The sequence below is a fragment of the Giraffa tippelskirchi genome, chromosome 10 (assembly GCF_054371585.1).
Source record: "Giraffa tippelskirchi isolate mGirTip1 chromosome 10, T2T-mGirTip1v1.2.pri, whole genome shotgun sequence".
NCBI classification, from domain to species: Eukaryota; Metazoa; Chordata; class Mammalia; order Artiodactyla; family Giraffidae; genus Giraffa; species Giraffa tippelskirchi.
This window is the reverse complement of record NC_137284.1, coordinates 52,466,717-52,486,208: the sequence shown is the minus strand read 5'-3', so window position 1 is coordinate 52,486,208 and position 19,492 is coordinate 52,466,717. Positions and strand designations below refer to the sequence as shown.

Sequence of the window (19,492 nt, the reverse complement as noted above, 5' to 3'; positions counted from 1 at the left end):
AGCAAGATAAGTTATTTTTGTGAGCGTGACTAAAAACAAGCTTAAAAAGAAGAAGAAAACAGACTGATGGGCACAGACCCTGGGCAGCTCAGAGCGCCTGTGCAGAGGGACCTTAAGGACACTCAGGTACCCCTGGGCAGTGCTCCGTCAACCCCACCTGGTGAGGGTGGTGACCCTGTCTACCTGCAAAACCCCTTGGCATCCGCTGCAGGACAGACCAGCATCAGCACTGCCCCATGCAGGCTCAGCTCTGAGGGTAACCTACGAGGCCCCTTGGCATCTGCTGCAGGACAGACCAGCGTCAGCACTGCCCCATGCAGGCTCAGCTCTGAGGGTCACCTGGGCTGTCTTGACTCTTAGCTCCTTCCTGCTCGGAGACCAGAGATGGGGGACATTAAGCCAGGGAGACCCCAATCTTGATGCCCACCCACCTGCAGGGGGCACAGTGAAGGCTGCCTGGCTCACAGTATACTCACAGCTCGGCCTGCAGTCCAGCCAAGGCCACCCACCAGAAACCCCGACCTCAGCCCTGTGGGCCTGGGTCTGCATACCGTCTACTTTAAGGGCAGCCTGCCTGTTGGGCAGAGCAGAGCACTGGGTTCCCCTTAAAGGTACACACACAAGACGCAGTGAGCTGAGTCAGCATCTCGGGCCAAGGGAGGCTGTGACATTATCTATTAATTCCTAAGCCAGGATCTAGTGGAGCATCTTGCAGGGAGAGAAGCTGCATTCGAGGCATCACATTAATTCACAAACACCCGGTCTGTGCTCGACAAGAGCTCCACTCCCACCCCACTTACCTCTCCCCAGACAACACCCCACCCAGGTGACTGAGGGTTGCACATCCGGAGACGTACCAACACTGTTACTTTCAGGTGGGTAACATCACAAGACCCCTGCACAAGCAGGAAGCCACATGGTGCTGGCATGTAGACTGTTTCTTCAGGAAAACACCCTTGAGAAACACAGGTGGTTCAGAAACAGCCTGGGACACTACAGATGGAGGCTGGACTTTGGAAGCTCTACCTCTGTGTACCAAGTGACCATGTGGTGAGGAGCAGGACACTGGTCTGGAGACTTCAGTCATGTGACAATCCCACCCCCAGGCTGTGGACAGAATCACCATCACCAACTTTGGAGGGTCAATAGGGGCCACCCTCCCGGGGCAGGGCTAGGAACGTCTGTCCTGCCAGCTGGAAAACATCACTGTCACAGATGACTAAGACACTGAAATGAGGAAGGGCCTCGTGCAAAGCATCTGTCTCCTCCTTTGAGAAAAATGTCCAGCCCCAGAGGCAGTGTTCCAAAAATGTGAAACACGATGGTCTGTCAAAAAAAAGAACTGATGAGTAACAAGGAGGTACTTTACACTGAAATCTTTTTCGATTTAAATGAGTTGCATTTCCAAACTAGTCGTCATTTCTTTTCTGAAGGCGGTAAAATCCCTTACCTAATCTCATTTAGGACACTCTCTCCATCTGTGGATCCCAGCACATTAACCAAGCAAAGAGATCTGAGGACGGGATGGGGATGGGGAGTGACGGGTGGGGCATTAGAGATACTCAGCTTCAGGATCCCCAGGAACCCTTTTTTTAAAACTCTTTGGTTTTTATTGAAATATAGTTAATTTACAGTGCTGTGTTAATTTCTGCTACACAGCAAAGTGTATATATTAATATATATATATATATATATATACACATACATTTATATACATATCTTTTTCATATTCTTTTCCCTTATGGTTTATCACAGGGTATTGAATATAGTTTCCTGTGCTATACAGTAAGATCTTGTTGTTTATACATCTTGTATCTAAGAGTTGGCACTTACTAATGCCAAACTCCCAATTCCTCACTTCCCCAGCACCTCCCGCTTGGCAACCACCACTTTTAAATCCAGCAGGGTGATCTGGTGTGGTTGACAGCTCTGCAGTTTACTCTTTCTCTGTGTGATGCTGCCCGGACACCGTGAACCCCTTGGATATCTTAGTAAGAAGTGGTTTAGATGGAGCGTCTGAGGGAGACAGTTCTCAGTTCTACCCCAAGCCAATTCCACATGATAATTAGAGGCAGTAAGACAGAAGGGCGGGCAAATGGGCAGATGGATGGGGAGTCTTGGCAGGGAGATACTCTCGGTAGCAAATGTCTAGATTCTGGCTACCGTGGATCAGTCTCTTTCCAACCTAATGGTTTGTTTATTGAACATTAGTGGATTCTGCTCTTAATTAATAGCGCTCTACTCAACACAACTGTATTTAAGTCTCAAGAATTAGCCTCAGGAACACAAGTCTCCTCTTTTGCTGTATTATCACTCCCACCCTAGATATTGTTAAATTCTCCCTAACCATCAGGTTTGCAAAAGCTGCCAGGATCCGATTTGGGAGTCTGCTGCTTTGCCCAGGGCTGAAGTGAGCTTGAACTTCATGTCCCATGTGCACACACACATTCACACACAGACATTCACACTCACAGCCCATTTTCCCAAGTCTCCTAACCTCAGTTTGCTACCTAAGCATTTAAGGCTTCAAGCCATTTCCATCTTTCTGAAGGGTCAATACATCTGGCCCACTACATGAGCCCAAGGCTGCGTGGAGCACAGATGCTGACACAAAGGACTGGCAAGGACCCCTCACCCTTTCTGCTACTCTTCTCACCAACCCGCCCAACTCCCCACCCAGGCAGGAGCCCAGGTTCTCCTGCTACAGCCACCCCATGGACCAGGTTTGGAAATCTTCCTCCCTCCCCACCTCTCCGGGCTGGTGCCCATTCTTAACAAGCCAAAGCAGACAGAACATGCATGGTAGGAACAGAGACATCGTAAAAAGTAAACTGCTGGCGGCCCTGATCTGTTCCAGACTGAGGTAAGGCAAGGTCAGAGCCAGGCGCGTGCACGCGTTTCTCCTGGAGGGCCTGAGAGAGGCGTCACCGCTGCCCAGCGCTGCCCGTGGCCCCGGGGGTGCTGTCACAGGCCCATAGCCACGCCGTGGAGGAGCCCTGTGCCACAGCCCTGTGCTGTGAGTGACGCTCAGAGCAAACTGAGGACGTGTTTCCAGCAGAGGCCAAGGGGTTTCCGGAGGCCCTTGGTCTAAAGAAAGCAGGGACTGTGGAATCCCGGAGGAGGAGGGGCAGGGCCACCTGGCCTGTCTGATTAGTTCACCGCAGCTCCTTCCAGTCCTCACAGAGAGTCAGAAACTCCAGCACATCAGCAAGGACCCCGGGCAGCTCCCTGGTCCTGTCCCCTCGTCCTCCATGACGGTAAAGGAGCAGGTGATAAGGACAAGGCCAGTGGGGAGGATGCGGAAACGGGAGCCCTCAGGCACTGCTGGCTGCAATGGTGAACAGAGGCACTGCTGCAGAAAGCAGGGTGGTGATCCTGAAAGAGGTAAACATAGAATTGCCAATGACCCAGTTATCCCACCCCAGGGAGAACTCAGAAAAGGAGTCAGAGCAGAGACCTCCAGAGAAGCACCACTCACAGCAGCCAACAGTGGAGGCAAAAGTGTCCATGGACAGATGAGCGAACAAACCAAATGCGGTGAACACACCTTCAGCCTTAACCAGGAAGGAAATTCCGACACCTGCTACAAGGATGAACTTGAGGACATTCTGCTAAGTGACATAAGCCAGTTACAGAAAGACACATACTTTAAGATTCTACCCTTCTGAAGTCCCTAAAGTCAATTCACCCAGACAGAAAGTAGGATGGTAGGCACTAGGAGTGGGGGCAGTGGGGTGGGGGGTGACTGGATCCAGAGCTTCAGCTTGGGAAGAAAACAATTTTGGAGATGAATGGTGATGACTGCTGCACAAGAATGTGACTGTACTTAATGCCACCGAGCTGCAGAGATGGCGAATGCTATGTCATGTAAACTTTACAGTGATTAAAAAAAGACTGGGTCAATAGACAGGAGCAAAGGGATGTGCAACTTGAGGATCAGACCCTCAAAATAAAGAGCAGGTCCCCTTCCTCCTCCCACAATTGGCAGGGCCGGAGCAGACAGGGGCCACACATGGGCCATAGCAGAGCCACTAGATGTGAAGAAGCAGGTCCCCTTGGGCTTGGTACCTTGTCTTAGCCTGTTCAGGCTGCTTTTACAAAACACCACAGACTAGGGGGCTTATAAGCAATAGGCACGTATTGCTTGAAATTTTGGAGGCTTGGAGGCCAAGGCTGGGTGCTGGTGTGGTCCAGGGGACCTCTTCCAGGTCACAGACTTCTTTCTCCCCCTATCTCCATGGGGTAGAAGGGCCAAAGGGAGCTCTCGGGGTGTCCTTCATAAGGGCACTGATTCCAGTAGGGAGGGCCCGGGCCCACCCTCATGTCCTAATACCTCCAGGAGCCCACCTCCTAATACTATCACCTTGGAGGTTAGGATTTGAACATGTTAAGTTGGGAGAGACACAGACATTCAGATCACAACACACTTCAATACCTGCTTGCAGAATTGGACTTTCACAGGAGGGAGAGAGAAGATGACTTCATCTCTCAGTAGCCATCACTTTGCATCGTCTAATACAGTCACTTTAGTTCCTCAAAATCAGACATCCAATAACTCCGAAGTCTGCAAAGAACAGGACGGCACAGCCCACAAGCCCAGTCAGAGCAGGGTGGCTAAACAGTTTAGTGGCAACTGATCTTTCTGATGTCCTACAGCCTGGCAAAAACAAGATGAAGCAGCAAGTTTTTAAAAAGTCAGTCTTTAAAAAAAGAAAGATCTAGAATTTCTGGGAACACTTCTGTTCTTATGGTTTCAGAGATCACATGAGTCTTGAGTCCATCTTATCCAACATCCTCCACCAACAGGGGGATGCAGGCTCACTTTTTGAATTCCAGCTGTGTATTCTGTGCCTGGGCTCCAAAATCACTGCAGACAGTAACTGCAGCCACGAAATTAAAAGACACTTGATCCTTAGAAGAAAAGCTATGATAAACCTAGACAGCATATTAAAAAGTAAAGACATCACTTTGCTGATAAAGGTCCATATAGTCAAAGCTATGGACTTCTCTGATAGCTCAGGTGGTAAAGAATCCACCAGCAATGTGGGAGACCCTGGTTCGATTCCTGGGTTGGGGAGATCCCCCAGAGAAGGGATAGGCTACCCACTCCAGTGTTCTTGGGCTTCCTTTGTGGCTCAGCTGGTAAAGAATCCACTTGCAATGCCAGAGACCTGGGTTTGATATCTGGGTTGAAAAGATCCCCTGGAGAAGGGAAAGGCTACCCACTCCAGTATTCTGGCCTGGAGAATTTCATGGACGAGTCCATAGCATCGCAAAGGGTCAGACGTGACTGAGTGACTTTCACTTTCACTTTCATGGTTTTTCCAGTAGTCACATACAGATGTGACAGTTGGAACATAAAGAACACTGAGTACTGAAGAACTGATGCTTTTGAATTGTGCTGGAGAAGACTCTGAGAGTCCCTTGGACTGCGTGGAGGTCAAGCCAGTCAATTCTAAAGGAAATCAACCCTGAATATTCATTGGAAGGACTGAGGTGAAGCTGAAGCTCCAATACTTTGGGCACCTGATGTGAAGAGTCAACTCACTGGAAAAAACCCTGATGCTGGGGAATATGGAAGGCAAAAGGAGAAGAGAGTGGTAGAGGATGAGATGGTTGGATGGCATCACAAACTCAATGGACACGAATTTGAGCAAACTCTTTGAGATAATGAAGGACAAGGAAGCCTAGTGTGCTGCAGTCCACAGGGTCACAAAGAGTCAGACACAACTTAGTTACTGAACAGCAACAGCAACAAAAATCCTGTGCCTTAAAGTTGTGACACAATTTATCACAAGGTAGCACCTTTGCCTCCCAGGAACTCAGAAGTCTGCTGATCAGAGATACGTAATGGAAAACCCTAACCTCACACAAGGGTTTCCAGCAGGGGAATCAGCACAACTCCAAGAGGCAAACAAAGGTCAGGGCTCATTATCTGAGATGAGATGAGGGGTCTCAAGGGCTGTGAATGGAGCTCCCAGCTACAACTAGGGGAGGAAGCAGGAGCTACCTGGGAAAGAAGAAAAGTTGCTGGGCCCTGGGGAGAGAGGAAGCCTGAGAGAGCAGGGTACACTGCGGTTCAGAAAGGACAAGGGACAGTGAGAAAGGACATGCTGGACCTGCATGCCCACTAGGGTGCCACTGACCACACCTGGCTGCTGACAGTTAAATGAATGAAAACTGAAGAAAGTGAATATTTCAGTTTCACATTTCAGTGGCTCCAGACAGGACACAGACATAGAGCATCTTCATCCTCAAGGTGTCCTGCTGAGCTGGGAAAGAGGCAGGAGCCACACCAGGACGGGACTGTGGACTCGGCTCAGAGGTCACTTTAATCCTGCATATCTGACACCTGGACCCGAGTCTTCCTATTCCTGAGCCTGTATACTTTCCACTAAGCCTGCCTGTCTGCCTTTGATGAAGAAAGTCAAATTGGATTAGTGGCCAAACACAAGGACTTCTGGATTAGGCAAAGATCCTTGCCTGGCCCAGTGAGGGTGCAAGCACATCCATGTGTGTCCATGTGTGTCCACAGAGGAAGACAGCCTGCTGTCCCCTGTCGGAAGGAAGGGAGAGGGTCTGTAAGTCAATATCCCTCGTCTGGGATCCTAGATAATGTGGTGAGAAGGAAGAAGAAAGAGTGACGAAGTAGGATTCCTGGTTATCTGGCTCGTCTTTGGGAGTCTCTGTCAGTTTTTCAGAAAAAGGATAAGGACTTCAATGATCTTTTGAAAGCGATCAGTGTTTCTTAAAAAGAGACCTCCACTTGGTTTGTAGGTGGGGACTGGAGCTGCAAAAGTTCCCAAAAGCATTTGTGGCCTGGGTACCTGTCTCATAAATGGATCTCAGTAAAAACTGTCTTAGTTGTTCCTTGACAAGCTTTTTCTTTTTTAAAATAGAAATGTTTTTGGCTGTGAAATTTATTCTAATTGACCTTAACCTATAGAAGACATGGTCCTGGCAAGCAACAGCTTAGGACCTAATTAGGGGACCAACAGAAGTGAGTATAAACCCTACAGGCTGCAATGTATCCCCCCAGCTAGGGAAGTGAGCATCCTTGTCCCTGAAGAGGAGGACTGTCCATGAGATAGACAGGAGGAAACGTGGCAGCTGCTGGAGACCCAAGAGAGTACACAGCAAAATCTAGTTGAGAATAAACAAACACCATTAGGTCCTTAAATGTCCAAGGACAGAGGAATAGATAAGGAAGAGGTGGTACATATACACAATGGAATGGTGGCACAGTGGTAAAGAATCTGCCTGTCAATGCAGGAGACATGGGTTCAATCCCTGGGTCAGGAAGATTCCCCTGGAGTAGGAAATGGCAACCCACTCCAGTATTGTTGCCTGGGAAATTCCACGAACAGAGGAGTCTGGGGGGCTACAGTCCATGGCATTGCAAAGAGTCAGACACAACTGAGTGACTGAATATGCACACACATAAAAAGGAACAAAATTGGGTCATTTGTGGAGACATGGATGAACCTAGAGACTTATCAAACAGAGTGAAGTAAATCAGAAAGAGAAAGACAAATATCACATATTAACCCATACATGTGGAATCTATAAAAATGGTACAGAGGAGCCTATTTGCTGGGCAGGAATAGAGAGACGGACCTAGAGAATGGACTTGTGGACACAGAAGAGGAAGAGGGGCGTGGGCTGAATTGGAGATTGGGACTGACATATATACAATACCATGTGTAAAACAGACAGCTAGCAGGAACCTGCTCTATAGCACAGGGAGCTCAGCTCGGTGCCCTCTGATGTCCTACAGGGGTGGGGTGGAGAGGGAGGAGGGAAGTCCAAGAGGGAGGGAATATATGTATACATATGGCAAACCTAGACAGTGTATTAAAAAGCAAAGACATCACTTTGCCAATAAAGGTCTATATAATCAAAGCTATGGTTTTTCCAGTAGTCACATCCAGTTGTGAAAGTTGGACCATAAGAAAGGCTGAGTGCTGAAGAACTGATGCCTTTGAACTGTGGTGCTGGATAAGATTCTTGAGAACCCCTTGGATCTCAAGGAGATCAAACTAGTCAATCGTCAAGGAAATCAGCCCTGAATATTCATTTGTAGGACCACTGCTGAAGCTCCAATACTTTGGCCACCTGATGTGAAGAGCCAAATCACTGGAAAAGACCCTCATGCTGGGAAAGACTGAAGGCAAAAGAAGAGAGTGGGAGAAGATGAGATGGTTAGATAGCATCACTGACTCAATGGATATGAATCTGAGCAAATTCCAGGAGATAGTGAAGGACAGGGAAACCTGGAGTGCTGTAGTCCATGGGGTCACAAAGAGTCAGACACAACTTAGCAACTGAACAACAACAATAGCTGATTCACTTCATTTTACATCAAAAACTAACAATATTGCAAAACAACTACATCTAAATTTTAAAAAAAAGAACAAACACCATCAGGTCTTAAAAACAATTACCATCATTAGCTTTGTATAAAAGCAAATGAAACCATATAATGTACAAGTGAGAAAAACCCTGAATACTACGGCTGGGAGAGACAAGTGAAAAATGAAGAATTATGGAAATATGAAGGAAAAATGATAAAGTTGATGACACTGTCATCAATTCAGGTGCTGAAAGCCAGCAAGTGGTCCTGGATGATGAACACTCCAGTGACAAGGTGAAAGTGAGAAAACAAAGGTATAAGGTGGAGGGGGGTGGAATTCGCTTAAATGAAAATTATAAAATAGTAAAAAGGTATAGTATCAATATGTCAATAATACAAATCAATATTAACTAGTTTAACTGGAGAAAAAAATACAAAGATGAAGATATATAAAAGCCTCCAGTGAATCATGAAATACCAAATCTATGTTCTGTTACAGTATAAAGTAACTGAAAAAAAATTTACAACTAAAATTATCCAACACATACAATCCACAGACCCCCACAATTAAATGTAGATGGGGAGAAAATAAAGGGGTGCTGGAAATACACATGTAAACACACTGAACACTTTTATTTAGTTCAGACCTAAATCACAATCGAGTGCTCCTATGTTTTAAATTTGCACAATTTCAATCTAATCACTACTTTGGTGTCAAACATCTCTGCTCACTTTTAAAACTTATGACCAATTACAAATTTAAATTTAATAGCAAAGCACAAAAGGTCTGGAAACCTAAACTACTTATCGGTGTGCAGACAACCCTTAATCACTGCTTTCCTCATAATTATGGAAGCACTTTCAGGTGTTCACAAATTATTACTTCACGTCCCAGGTCCCAAATTAAAGAGGCCACCAGACCCAGACCTGCATGCCCATTGGGGTGTCACTCGCCTGGACCTACCTAATAATAATCTGACCCGCTGGCACCAGGAAAAGTCAGCCAGGGAGGGAAAGAGGTGGAGCTACAGGCTGCCGTGCCTGCTACAAACATCTTCACGTCAAATTTAATCACATATTAGCTTCAGCTCCGTCACACAGCCGCTAAGAAATACTTACAATGCTCTAAGATTATCTGTTACTGTAACAGGGCAATATTCAACTCCTCTAATGCACTAAAAAATATTAAGAAAAACTATTATTGCAAAAGAAGAAAATTCTGAGATCTCCTCTCCACTTTATATCAAACAAGAACGAGTTTTGATGTCCTTAAATGAACTACTGACTTAAAGAAGAGCTCAGAAGTAACACCTTGAAAAAACAGCTCAAATTGAATGGGAAAATTTTAATGTAGCAAATAATCAGTCAAGCTGTCATTTTTAAGGATGTAAACACATTTTCTAACAGGTTAGACAAACGCCTAGAAATCTTAAAAAAAAAAAAAAAAGGCCCAGAAGCCTAAACTTGTTTTGACAGAGCACACCTGCTAATATTTCATTATCTTCGCATGCACATGAGAGATAAGGTAGAAAAGGCCAAGGTGGCTACCCAAGTTCACTGTCAGGAGTAGCAGGCCTCCCATACTTAGCGATATGTTTGGTGTCAACAGGACTCAAGAAGCTCAAGTTACCCACTTCGATTAATATCTTTAACATTATTTCATGTTCTAATAAGTTGATTAAATAATGACAAATTTATGCAGAGAAGGGAATACCAGCTATGTCTCCAGGGAGCACACGTTCCGGTGAAACTGACTCACAAACTTCCACTGATATTTACACAAGCACGCTCCTGAATGAAGCCAATGGGCAAAGGCACCAGCTGTTTAGACATTTAATGTCACTAGAGACTATTTTATCCTACAGAAATACATGTTTCCATCACAGGAAAAAAATTAACTACTATTCTGCCAAACTCACCAATATGTTGCCTCTTGCTTCTACCAGCTCCAGTGGGAAATTTAATCCTGTGTCCATAACCAACTACTGGGATGTGGTTGTATGCATGCGTGCCCAGTTGCTCAATCATGTCGGACTCTTTGTGACTCCATGGGTTGTAGCCCACCAGTCTCCCCTGTTTATGAGATTTTTCAAACAAGAATACTGGAGTGGGTTGAACTACTGGGGTAGATCTCACAAATACTCAGATAACTAAAAGTAAGCCAATAAACTTTGCCTTAAATGGACTTGGAGATATTTTAAAACTTTACTCAAAGGTAATTTACCTTCACTTGCATTCCAGAATATTCCATCAATTAGTATACCTCAACTGAGGTCTGAAATTCTTGAAAAGTCACACGGTCTGATTTGTTAGTTTTTGCCTATGTCCTCTTTCCTAAAAGAATACTTTTCCCCAACAGTTTTAAATTAAGTTAGCCCTAAGATATGGTTTTAAGGAAATTACTAGTAAAAACCTAAATTTCAATCCAAACAAAATGTACACCTGTGTTCTCAACAAAGATAACTAATGACTATGTATTAATAATTTAGGCAGACATACAGTCAGTGAGTTTACATTCACTAATGTCTCTGGCCCTTCAGTAATTCTCAAGAAGGACTGTCATACATGTTATTTTATAAGGTGACATGTCCTTAATTCATTGTCCCCATCCAGCCCATTTCTACATAACACAAGGCAAAGTGCCAGCTCCAGTGAATGACAACAAATTCATCACATCAGTCATCTGCTGTGGTGTGGAAAAGTAATAGCTTAATGCAAGTGGGATTAGATAACCAACCATGGCAGTATCAGAGAAAAAACATATTCCCTGGAGCATGGAGGACATGGCAGGAATTGCCTTATTCTTAGGCAACATAGGAACAGGTCAGAGGAGATGGTAATTTTGGTGAAGAACCAACAGATGCTGACTGCCACCAATAATGTACCAAACGTACCAAAGAAATTTCACATCTGTATCTTTCCTTTCTGATAGGCAACCAATACACCTAAATTATATAAAACATTAAAAAAAGAAAAAAAAAAACCCAAGACCATTTCTGCCCTCTGATTTTAAGGATGCTATATTTCGTTGGCATCTGTTCATTAAAAGGTACTAAAACAAATGATACAATAATTGAGAATAAGAGATTTAAAAACATTATGTCTGCATTTCTTGGTCAAAGATGTTCATATAAGACGATAGGAGGCTCCGCATGTGAGCATGATAAAAGAGTCAAATGCATCAATAATAACAATCTCAGATTTGTTACCATATCCACAGCAAAAGCCCCTAGTCTCTCCGGGAGGACTTTGACGTGAAGGCCAGAGCTCTGCAAAGCACCATGAACCAGACTGGGCAGGGGTGGGTGGTGACTGACTTCCTGCTTACACAATACCACCCTGGAAATAGTGTCCCAAGTTTAGGAATACCCATTTCACTTCTACAAGTAGAGTCTTTTAAAGGATTTTACAAGTACTTTTTGGATACAATTTTGCTGACCTCTTAAATGTTTGTTGACCTCCTTCAAATATAAGATAGTTTTCCCAAAAGGATTCCAGTCTCTGTAAACAGACTCATTAAATAACCTCTCCAATGGAGACACATTAGCAGCAATTCTGTTTAACATTTCTCGATGTCATTTTGCGATGCCCACTACCATGAAAAAGGACTTTCCACATTTCTGTTCTTTGGGGGAGATTTGTTTGTTCAAAGGGAATTACATAAGTGCCACTAAGCGCACAGCAAAAAAAAAAAAAAGTTCCTTTTAACATTCCTCAGCTTCAGGATTATTTGATTTGCTAACCTGGCTCACTTTTTCCTGGCATTAAAGGCCGAGTTAAAACAGAAAGAAAGAAAAAGGCAGTTTTTGAAAATCTTTTGCGCACTTGGGCAGCACCGCGGCCTATGAGTACACGCGGGCAGGATGAGTCAACGGGACACACTGCAATGAAAAGAGATTAGTTGTCCCCAAAGCTGCCTCACTGGAGACCAGTTGCTAGAGTGGAACGTGGGCCCCTTCGGTAAGCAGGTGCAGGGCCCAACCCAGGACTCATTCCATTCGAAGGACTCATCACACATTCGCTCCAGACCCTTGAGACAGCTCGCAGGTCCTGGGTGCGCCCCGCGGAGACGCACTGCCCAGTCAAGGCGAGCGCGCGACTCCCTGAGCGCTGAGCTCAGGCCACCAGGCCAGGCAGGGGTCCTGCACGGTTCAAACTCCAGCTCAAGATCTGGTTAAAGAGCAGGGTTATCTTCCTTGTATTAGGGAAGTTACTCTTTCAGAGAGTAGAATATGAACGTGACATGTAATCCGCACACAAGAGTTGTGGGAATGTAAAACAGACCCCGCGAAGGTTTGGGCAAGACGAACGGCCGTGCAGGCAGGGATGGGAGCCCCAACTTTAGTGAGATGCTGGGGTCCCCGGGGCGGGCCAGGTTCACTTGCCAGCGCCCTGTACCAAGGAGCCCAGAAAAGTCAGCCAGGGAGGGGAGCAGCAGAAAACCTCCAGGGCAATGCCCGGTACACAGCCTTCCCTAGACCGCGGCACCCAGGCGCCTCTGGGTGCTCGGACCCTGTTCCCCTTCCTTTTGGGGGGAGGAGGAGCGGACGGTGGGGCGGGGTGACAGACTGGAGCACAGTCACCCAAGGGGCAAGTCAGCGACAGGGCTGGGGGCCCGGGCCGGGTCTGCACCGCCTTCCTCCCCTCCCGCAGGGGGAGCTCTCGCGGGTGGCAGGGCGAGTTCGGTGGGGCTCCGCCCGCGGGGACCCCCAAAAGGGAGCGCACAGTCCCCGAAAGGAGCGCGCACACAAACGCACACACGCGGAAAGCGCCGGGGCCGCGGACTGACACTGTTACCCTGGCAACGACCTGGGCGCCCAAAGTACACAACTCCCTTCCCCCGCCGGGCGCGGGCTCGCGGCCCCGAAAGGGGAGCCCCGTCCGGAGTGCACGCCGCGCGGGAGCGGGCGTCCGAGGCGAGGGGAGCCCGGGGCGGCTTACCCGGTCGGGGGCTTGGCCGCCAAGGATCGCGACGCGTCCATGGAGTCGGCGGGCGAGGCGGGGCGCGGGCGGCGCTCGGGCCCCGCGAGTCAGGCGCTCGCAGCCGCCGCCGCTGCCCTCATTCACTTTTTCCGCGCTGACCCATCGTCCTCCGTCGCGGGCCGGCGGAGGACAGCGGCCGGGCCGGAACGGCAGAAGTGGCTGGAACAGACCCAGGCGGGCGGGGGCGCGGGCCGCGCGGGGAGGGGCCGGCGCGGGGCGGGGGCGCGGGAGCAAGGTGCGCCGCGCCCCCGGGAGCACCGCCCTCGCTGCCGCGCGCCTCCGGAGCGGCCGGCTCTGCCAGCGGCGCGCGTCCGGGGCGGGGGCCGGGCGGTAGCCGGGCCCCGGGAAGGTAACTCGGTTCGCAGCCGCCCACTTCCCCGGGCCTCTGCCCCGGGGAGGGAGGGCAGCGGTCTCCTGGCGCGTGGGGGTCCCGGGAGCGCGCCGCGCGGCGGCGGGGAGGAGCTGCAGAGGGGGAAGCACCTGGCAGCCTCTGGGGCCGGACGGGGACGAGGTGGGCGGACCGACGTGAGGACAGAGGTCGGAGCACCAAGAGTAAGCGGCGTCAGCCTCGCTGCCCTGGAACCCAGAACCTCTTTCCGGGCAGCGGCTCTGGTGCGTTCCTGACCTGCCGCACCTGGGAACCTGTTAGAAACACAAATTCAGGCTCCACCGGGTCAGGTATTGGAAGTTGTGGGCGCTGGAGCCGGCCCAGCCTTGCTCCTGGGAGCTCCGGTGGACTCACGCTCGAGTTTGCCTGGTTGTTAGAGGGGCGCTGCGGTCGCACTGCGGGGTGATGGATTCGAGGGGCCGCGCGGGCAGAAACGCCTGCAGAGGCAGCCCACGTGGGGCCCAGAGCAAGCCAGCCAGAGACCCCAGATCTTCCTAGCTTCACCCCACTCTCCTTCTAATCCACCCCAAAGCCACAAAAGAGATCTGGGCCGGTGCGAAAGTCTGATTTATAAAAATGACTCTCGTGGGGTTCCAAGGACTAGAATAAAATATGAGTAAGTGAGCCTGCAGTGATGGATGTTAGAGGAGGCGTTCCTTTGAATCTAAAACTGGGATGAGGAATACAGAGGCCTGCCTGAGCCTTCCTCCAGCTGTCCTCCAGCTTTCCCCTTAAGGAAGAGGAGAGACCGGTCTAGATGCTGCTGCTGCTGCTAAGTCGCTTCAGTCGTGTCCGACTCTGTGCGACCCCATAGGCGGCAGCCCACCAGGCTCCTCTGTCCTTGGGATTCTCCAGGCAAGAATACTGGAGTGGGTTGCCATTTCCTTCTCCACCGGTCTAGATACAGAATGGGAAATCCTTGCTGGGACTTGAAAGGCCTTAGGTACTCAGGCCTGGGTGCCCACCCAGAGCGCACAGCCTCAGAGCCCACCACGCTGCAGCTCGGCCTCCTTTCTGCCCATCTCAGGCATCTGCCTGGGACGCTCTGTGGTGTCATTTCCAGTTCCACCCTGTGGTCCCTGCTCAGATGCCACCTCCCCAGGCAAGCCCTCCAGGAACACTCTGTGTGAAATACAGATTTAGTATTACTCTGCATATCCTGAGTTATTTTTCTTCTAAGTATTTATCTATTTGTATATAGCATACATTTTAAATGTAGATTTGTTGTTTGCTTATTTTAAATATTTGTATTTACAAATAACTGTTTATGTTTTCATTACAGATAACATTTGCTTCTATATATGAATGTGTCTGTGAACTTTGTTTATATAAGTAAACAATTACAGGTGCAAACCTTATAAATCAATGGAATATAAGTGTATATATGTTTCATATTTGGCACATTTTGTCCTTGTCTGGCCATCTGTCTTCTCCCCTAGAATGTGATCTCAGTGAGTGTTGGGCCTTTGTCTGTTTCATGTATCATTGGACCCCCAGCATTTAGGACAGAGTCTGGCAGGTAGACGAGTATGCCTGATAAATGCAAGGTGCGCTGAATGAATGAATCTCTCCTAATCCTTCCCGCTCTAGGTGTGGGGATCAAGGATTCCTCCTCAGCATCTCTGGAGTCCCTCCTTACTCTGGAAGCCAGGTAAGAAAGGGCAGCCTGGGAGGGGCCAGAGCCCAGGAGTGGGCTAGAGATGCCTGTCTGGATCCTGCTGAGGGTGCAGGAGGAAGTGCAGCTCACTGGAAGGCCTGGAAAGGCCACAGGAGGAATTGGGGGTGTGAGGGTAAGGAGGAGGAATTGCCCAGTGTTCCCAATGGAGAAGGGGGTCAAAGCAGGTAGCTGTTTCTCGGAGACAGTCAGCATCCGAGAAAGATGAATAGAAGGGGGCAGTGTCCCACCTCCAGTCTGATGTTCAAGTTGCTCTAGAATAAAGGCCCAGAAGGACCCAGAGGCCTGGACCCCTCTGATTCCAGGAGGGCCACCAGGCATCTCAGACCCTGGAGCCCTACAGGCACATTTATTTAACCAGGAGTGGGGTGAAGGGTGAGGACTGGTGAGAGATGTCATGAGGAGGAGGGGGGCAGGATCAGACTTGCCCCAGGAATGGTAGGCTGAGCTCCCAAGGCTTTAGGGGAGAGTTAGGCCAACCTGGCAGCCTCCTGGGTCAGCTGTGGAGGAGGAGCACAAAGCCTGGGAGGGGGGGGAACCGGTTCTCTGTTTGCAATCCAAACTTCCTTTACTGTGGGGATCCCTGCAAACCCACCCGTGTAGAGATGAGGTCCAAAATTGTGCAGCTCACAGAATGTTGTTGTTGTGTTGTGTTAGTCACTCAGTCTTGTCCAACTCTTTGTGACCCCATGGACTGCAGCCCAGGCTGCTCTGTCCATGGAATTCTCCAGGCAAGAATGCTAGAGTGGGAAGCCATTCCTTTCTCCAGGAGATCTTCCCAACCCAGGGATCAAACCCAGGTCTCCTGCATTGCAGGCAGGTTGTTTACCATCTGAGCCACCAGGGAAGCCCCAGTTCAAAGGATACTTTGCAGTATCTGCCATATGCCAGTCATTGTGTGAGGAGGAGAGCTAGTTGACCATTTTGCATTGGAGCCAGACTGAAGAACCAGGCAGAGGCTTAACGCTTCCAGACACAGCGTGGAAACCGCAATAGGTGTGGGCTAAGAGTCTAAGGGCAGGAGCTCTGCCCCTGTGGCACCCTTAGCAGGACACACTCCTGGGTTTGCTTATGGAGCTTCTATAGCAAATGCACACTTGCATGCAGGGGGAGCGGGTTTCCCTGCTGCTCTTTTCCTGCTTAGTCTGTTACGTTTCCCTGAATAAATTAGAACCTTTGCAGATATTAGCTATCATTTCCAGGGGTGTGCTGATAAATCTTTTAAAATGGAAAAAACAAGCCCCAATTTGAAGGCTTTGTCAATTTTTATCGTGACGGCTCCCACCCTGGCCTTCCTCAAACTGTCGTCACCCATCAAGAAGTTGCTAAAGACAGGGCTGGGGGTGGGCTCCCGCACATCCGGGCAGCCACCGCATCTCACCTTCCTGAGCATTGCAGGGAAAATGCACCTTTGCTGCTTTCCTGCGTGGGGCATGGCTGAGTGCCTGCCCTGAGGCCTGCGCACCGTGCTTGGTGTTGCTGTGCCAGCTGTCACCAGCCGGTCTCAGCTTTGGCTCCGGATGGCCACGAGGCAGCTCTGGATGCAAGGAGAGGGTGCTGGCCCTGCTGCTGTGACCCAGAGTGTGAGGCCGCCTCAGAGTCTCCCTTTCCTTGCCCTGACCCCACCTCCCTGCTTTGCTGCTATGTCTGCACCCAAATCTCCCCTTTCCCCTTGGCAGGAAAAGCCCTCAGTGCCCACTCAGCCCATGCAGTGAGCCCTGGCCTCCCGGCGGGGTGCCTGGAATACCCAGAGTCCCTCCAGCTACTCCGCATATCTTTTGAGGAAAAGAAGAAGAATGTACATGAAACAATCTCATTAGGAGGCAGCTCAGCTTAGAGCGGGGCTTCCCAAACTAGAATACACCCAAGATGCTCCTGGGAATTGTGTTAAAATGCAACTCCTGCTCCAATGGTTCCAGACAGTCTGCATTTCCAACAGCTTCCCAGAAAATCATGGGCTGCTACCCCAGGGAGTGAATGCTCTGCTAAATTTCTTCAGTCATATCAAACTCTTTCAGACCTATGGACTGTAGCCCGCCAGGCTCCTCTATCCATGGGATTCTCCAGGCAAGAATACTGGAGTGAGTTGCCATGCCCGCCTCCAGGGGATTTTCCCAACCCAGGGAAAATGTCTGGGTCATGTCTTTTGTCCTGCATTATCAGATGGTTCTTTACCACTAGCGCCAACTAGGAAGCTAGGGTTTAGATTCAAACATACTAACCTTAACCCTAACTCATAGTAAAATCACTAAGGGTGAGTCATTTCTCTTTCTAAACTTTAGTTTCTGCCTCTATGAAATAAAAGTTATCAGAGGCAAATCCAGGTTTTCCAGGTCTGATAATGCAATTTTAATATAACACAGGGAGCTATGTGTTTAATACAACACAGGAACTAAAGGAAATCAACCCTGAATATTCATTGGAAGGACTGTTGCTGAAGCTGAAGCTCCAATACTTTGGCCACCTGATGCAAAGAGCCAACTCATTAGAAAAGACCCTGATGTTGGGAAAGATTGAAGGCAGGAGTAGAAGGGGACAACAGAGGACAAGATGGTTGGATGACATCACTGACATAATGGACATGGGTTTGAGCAAGCTCCGGAAGATGGTGAAGGACAGGGAAGCCTGGCGTGCTGGAGTCCATGGGGTTGCAAAGAGTCGGACACAAGTGACTAAACAACAACAGGGAACTATGGTCTGTATCTTGTAATAACCTATAATGGAAAAGAATCTGAAAAAGAATGGGTTTATATATATATGAATAACTGAATCACTTTGCTGTACACCCAAAACTCTGTAAATCAAATATAAGTCAATAAAAAATTTAATTATGTGAACTAACAAGTAAGTAAATTACATTAAAAGTAAGGGTAATAAATACTAAAAAAGAAAAAAAAAAGCATACCAGCAGATGGAACTATAGTCAGTATCTTAGTATCTTGTAAGAAATTATAATGGAAAAGAATCCGAGAAAGAATAGATACATGTGTAAATATGTATAAACATCACTTTGCTGTACACCTGAGATGCTGTAAGCCACCTATACATCAAGAAAAAGACTATACATGAGTAAGTAAATTACTTTTTGGGGGTCTCCAAAATCACTGCAGATGGTGATTGCAGCCATGAAATTAAAAGACGCTTACTCCTTGGGAGAAAAGCTATGACCAACCTAGACACCATATTAAAAAACAGAGACATTACTTTGCCAACAAAGGTCCATCTAGTCAAGGCTATGGTTTTTCTAGTAGTCATGTATGGATGTGAGAGTTGGACTATAAAGAAAGCTGAGCGCCGAAGAATTGATGCTTTTGAACCGTGATGTTGGAGAAAACTCTTGAGAGTCGCTTGGACTGCAAGGAGATCCAAACAGTCTATCGTAATGGAGATCAGTCCTGAATATTCATTGGAAGGACTGATGCTGAAGCTGAAACTCCAATACTTTGGCCACCTCGTGCAAAGAGTTGACTCATTGGAAAAGACCTTGATGCTGGGAAGGATTGGGGGCAGGAGGAGAAGGGGATGACAGAAGATGAGATAGCTGGATGGCATCACCGACTCGATGGACATGAGTTTGGGTAAACTCCGGGAGTTGGTGATGGACAGGGAGGCCTGGCGTGCTGCAGTCCATGGGGTCGCAAAGAGTCAGACACGACTGAGCGACTGAACTGAAGTAAATTACATCAAAAGTAAGGGTAATAAATACTAAAAAATAAAAAATAGCTTACCATATGATTAATACCAATTTAGATACAGAACTGTATATTTACTTTGAGTATAATATGGACTGAATTGTCTCCTCAAGATCCAGGTTGAAGCCTTAGTCCCCAGTGACACTGTATTTGGGGATGGGGCGGGCCTTTCAGAGAGTACTGTAGATTCAGTGAGTTCATGAGGCTGGGGCTTCGGCTCTATATCACTGGTGTCCTTACAAGAAGACCAGGCTCCGGACCTCACTGTCTCCCCATGAGGGCTCACATTTGCTTCAGGCTAGGATTTAATAATTTCTTTTAGGATGGTAAGTTATTTAAACAGAATGTATTTCAGCTGAGATCATTAACTGACAATAGTAACTTAAACACACATTGATGTG

General features: G+C 48.1%; 1 protein-coding gene and 1 long non-coding RNA gene across 9 annotated transcripts in view; one reads left to right on the top strand and one right to left on the bottom strand.

Annotated features, from left to right (window-relative positions):
* The window catches only part of COBL (cordon-bleu WH2 repeat protein), a 318,704-nt gene extending 305,247 nt beyond the window's left edge, over window positions 1-13,457 (bottom strand). For all 7 annotated transcript variants that reach the window (XM_081534556.1, XM_081534547.1, XM_081534551.1 and 4 more), the window contains exon 1: window positions 13,295-13,457. Coding sequence is in view for 6 of the 7 variants with exons in the window: in XM_081534547.1 (XP_081390673.1) it covers window positions 13,295-13,335 (41 nt within the window). In the remaining variant the exon portion in view is untranslated. The remainder of the gene's footprint in view (window positions 1-13,294) is intronic.
* A 118-nt stretch (window positions 13,458-13,575) lies between these two features.
* LOC145523748 (uncharacterized) lies at window positions 13,576-18,236 on the top strand. 2 transcript variants are annotated; one of them, XR_014066871.1, is made up of 3 exons: window positions 13,576-13,685; window positions 15,315-15,375; window positions 17,789-18,236. It is a non-coding gene; the product is annotated as an uncharacterized LOC145523748 (long non-coding RNA). The 2 variants fall into 2 exon arrangements; XR_014066870.1 differs by having other exon boundaries at window positions 17,763-18,236.
* Window positions 18,237-19,492: the final 1,256 nt, after the last annotated feature.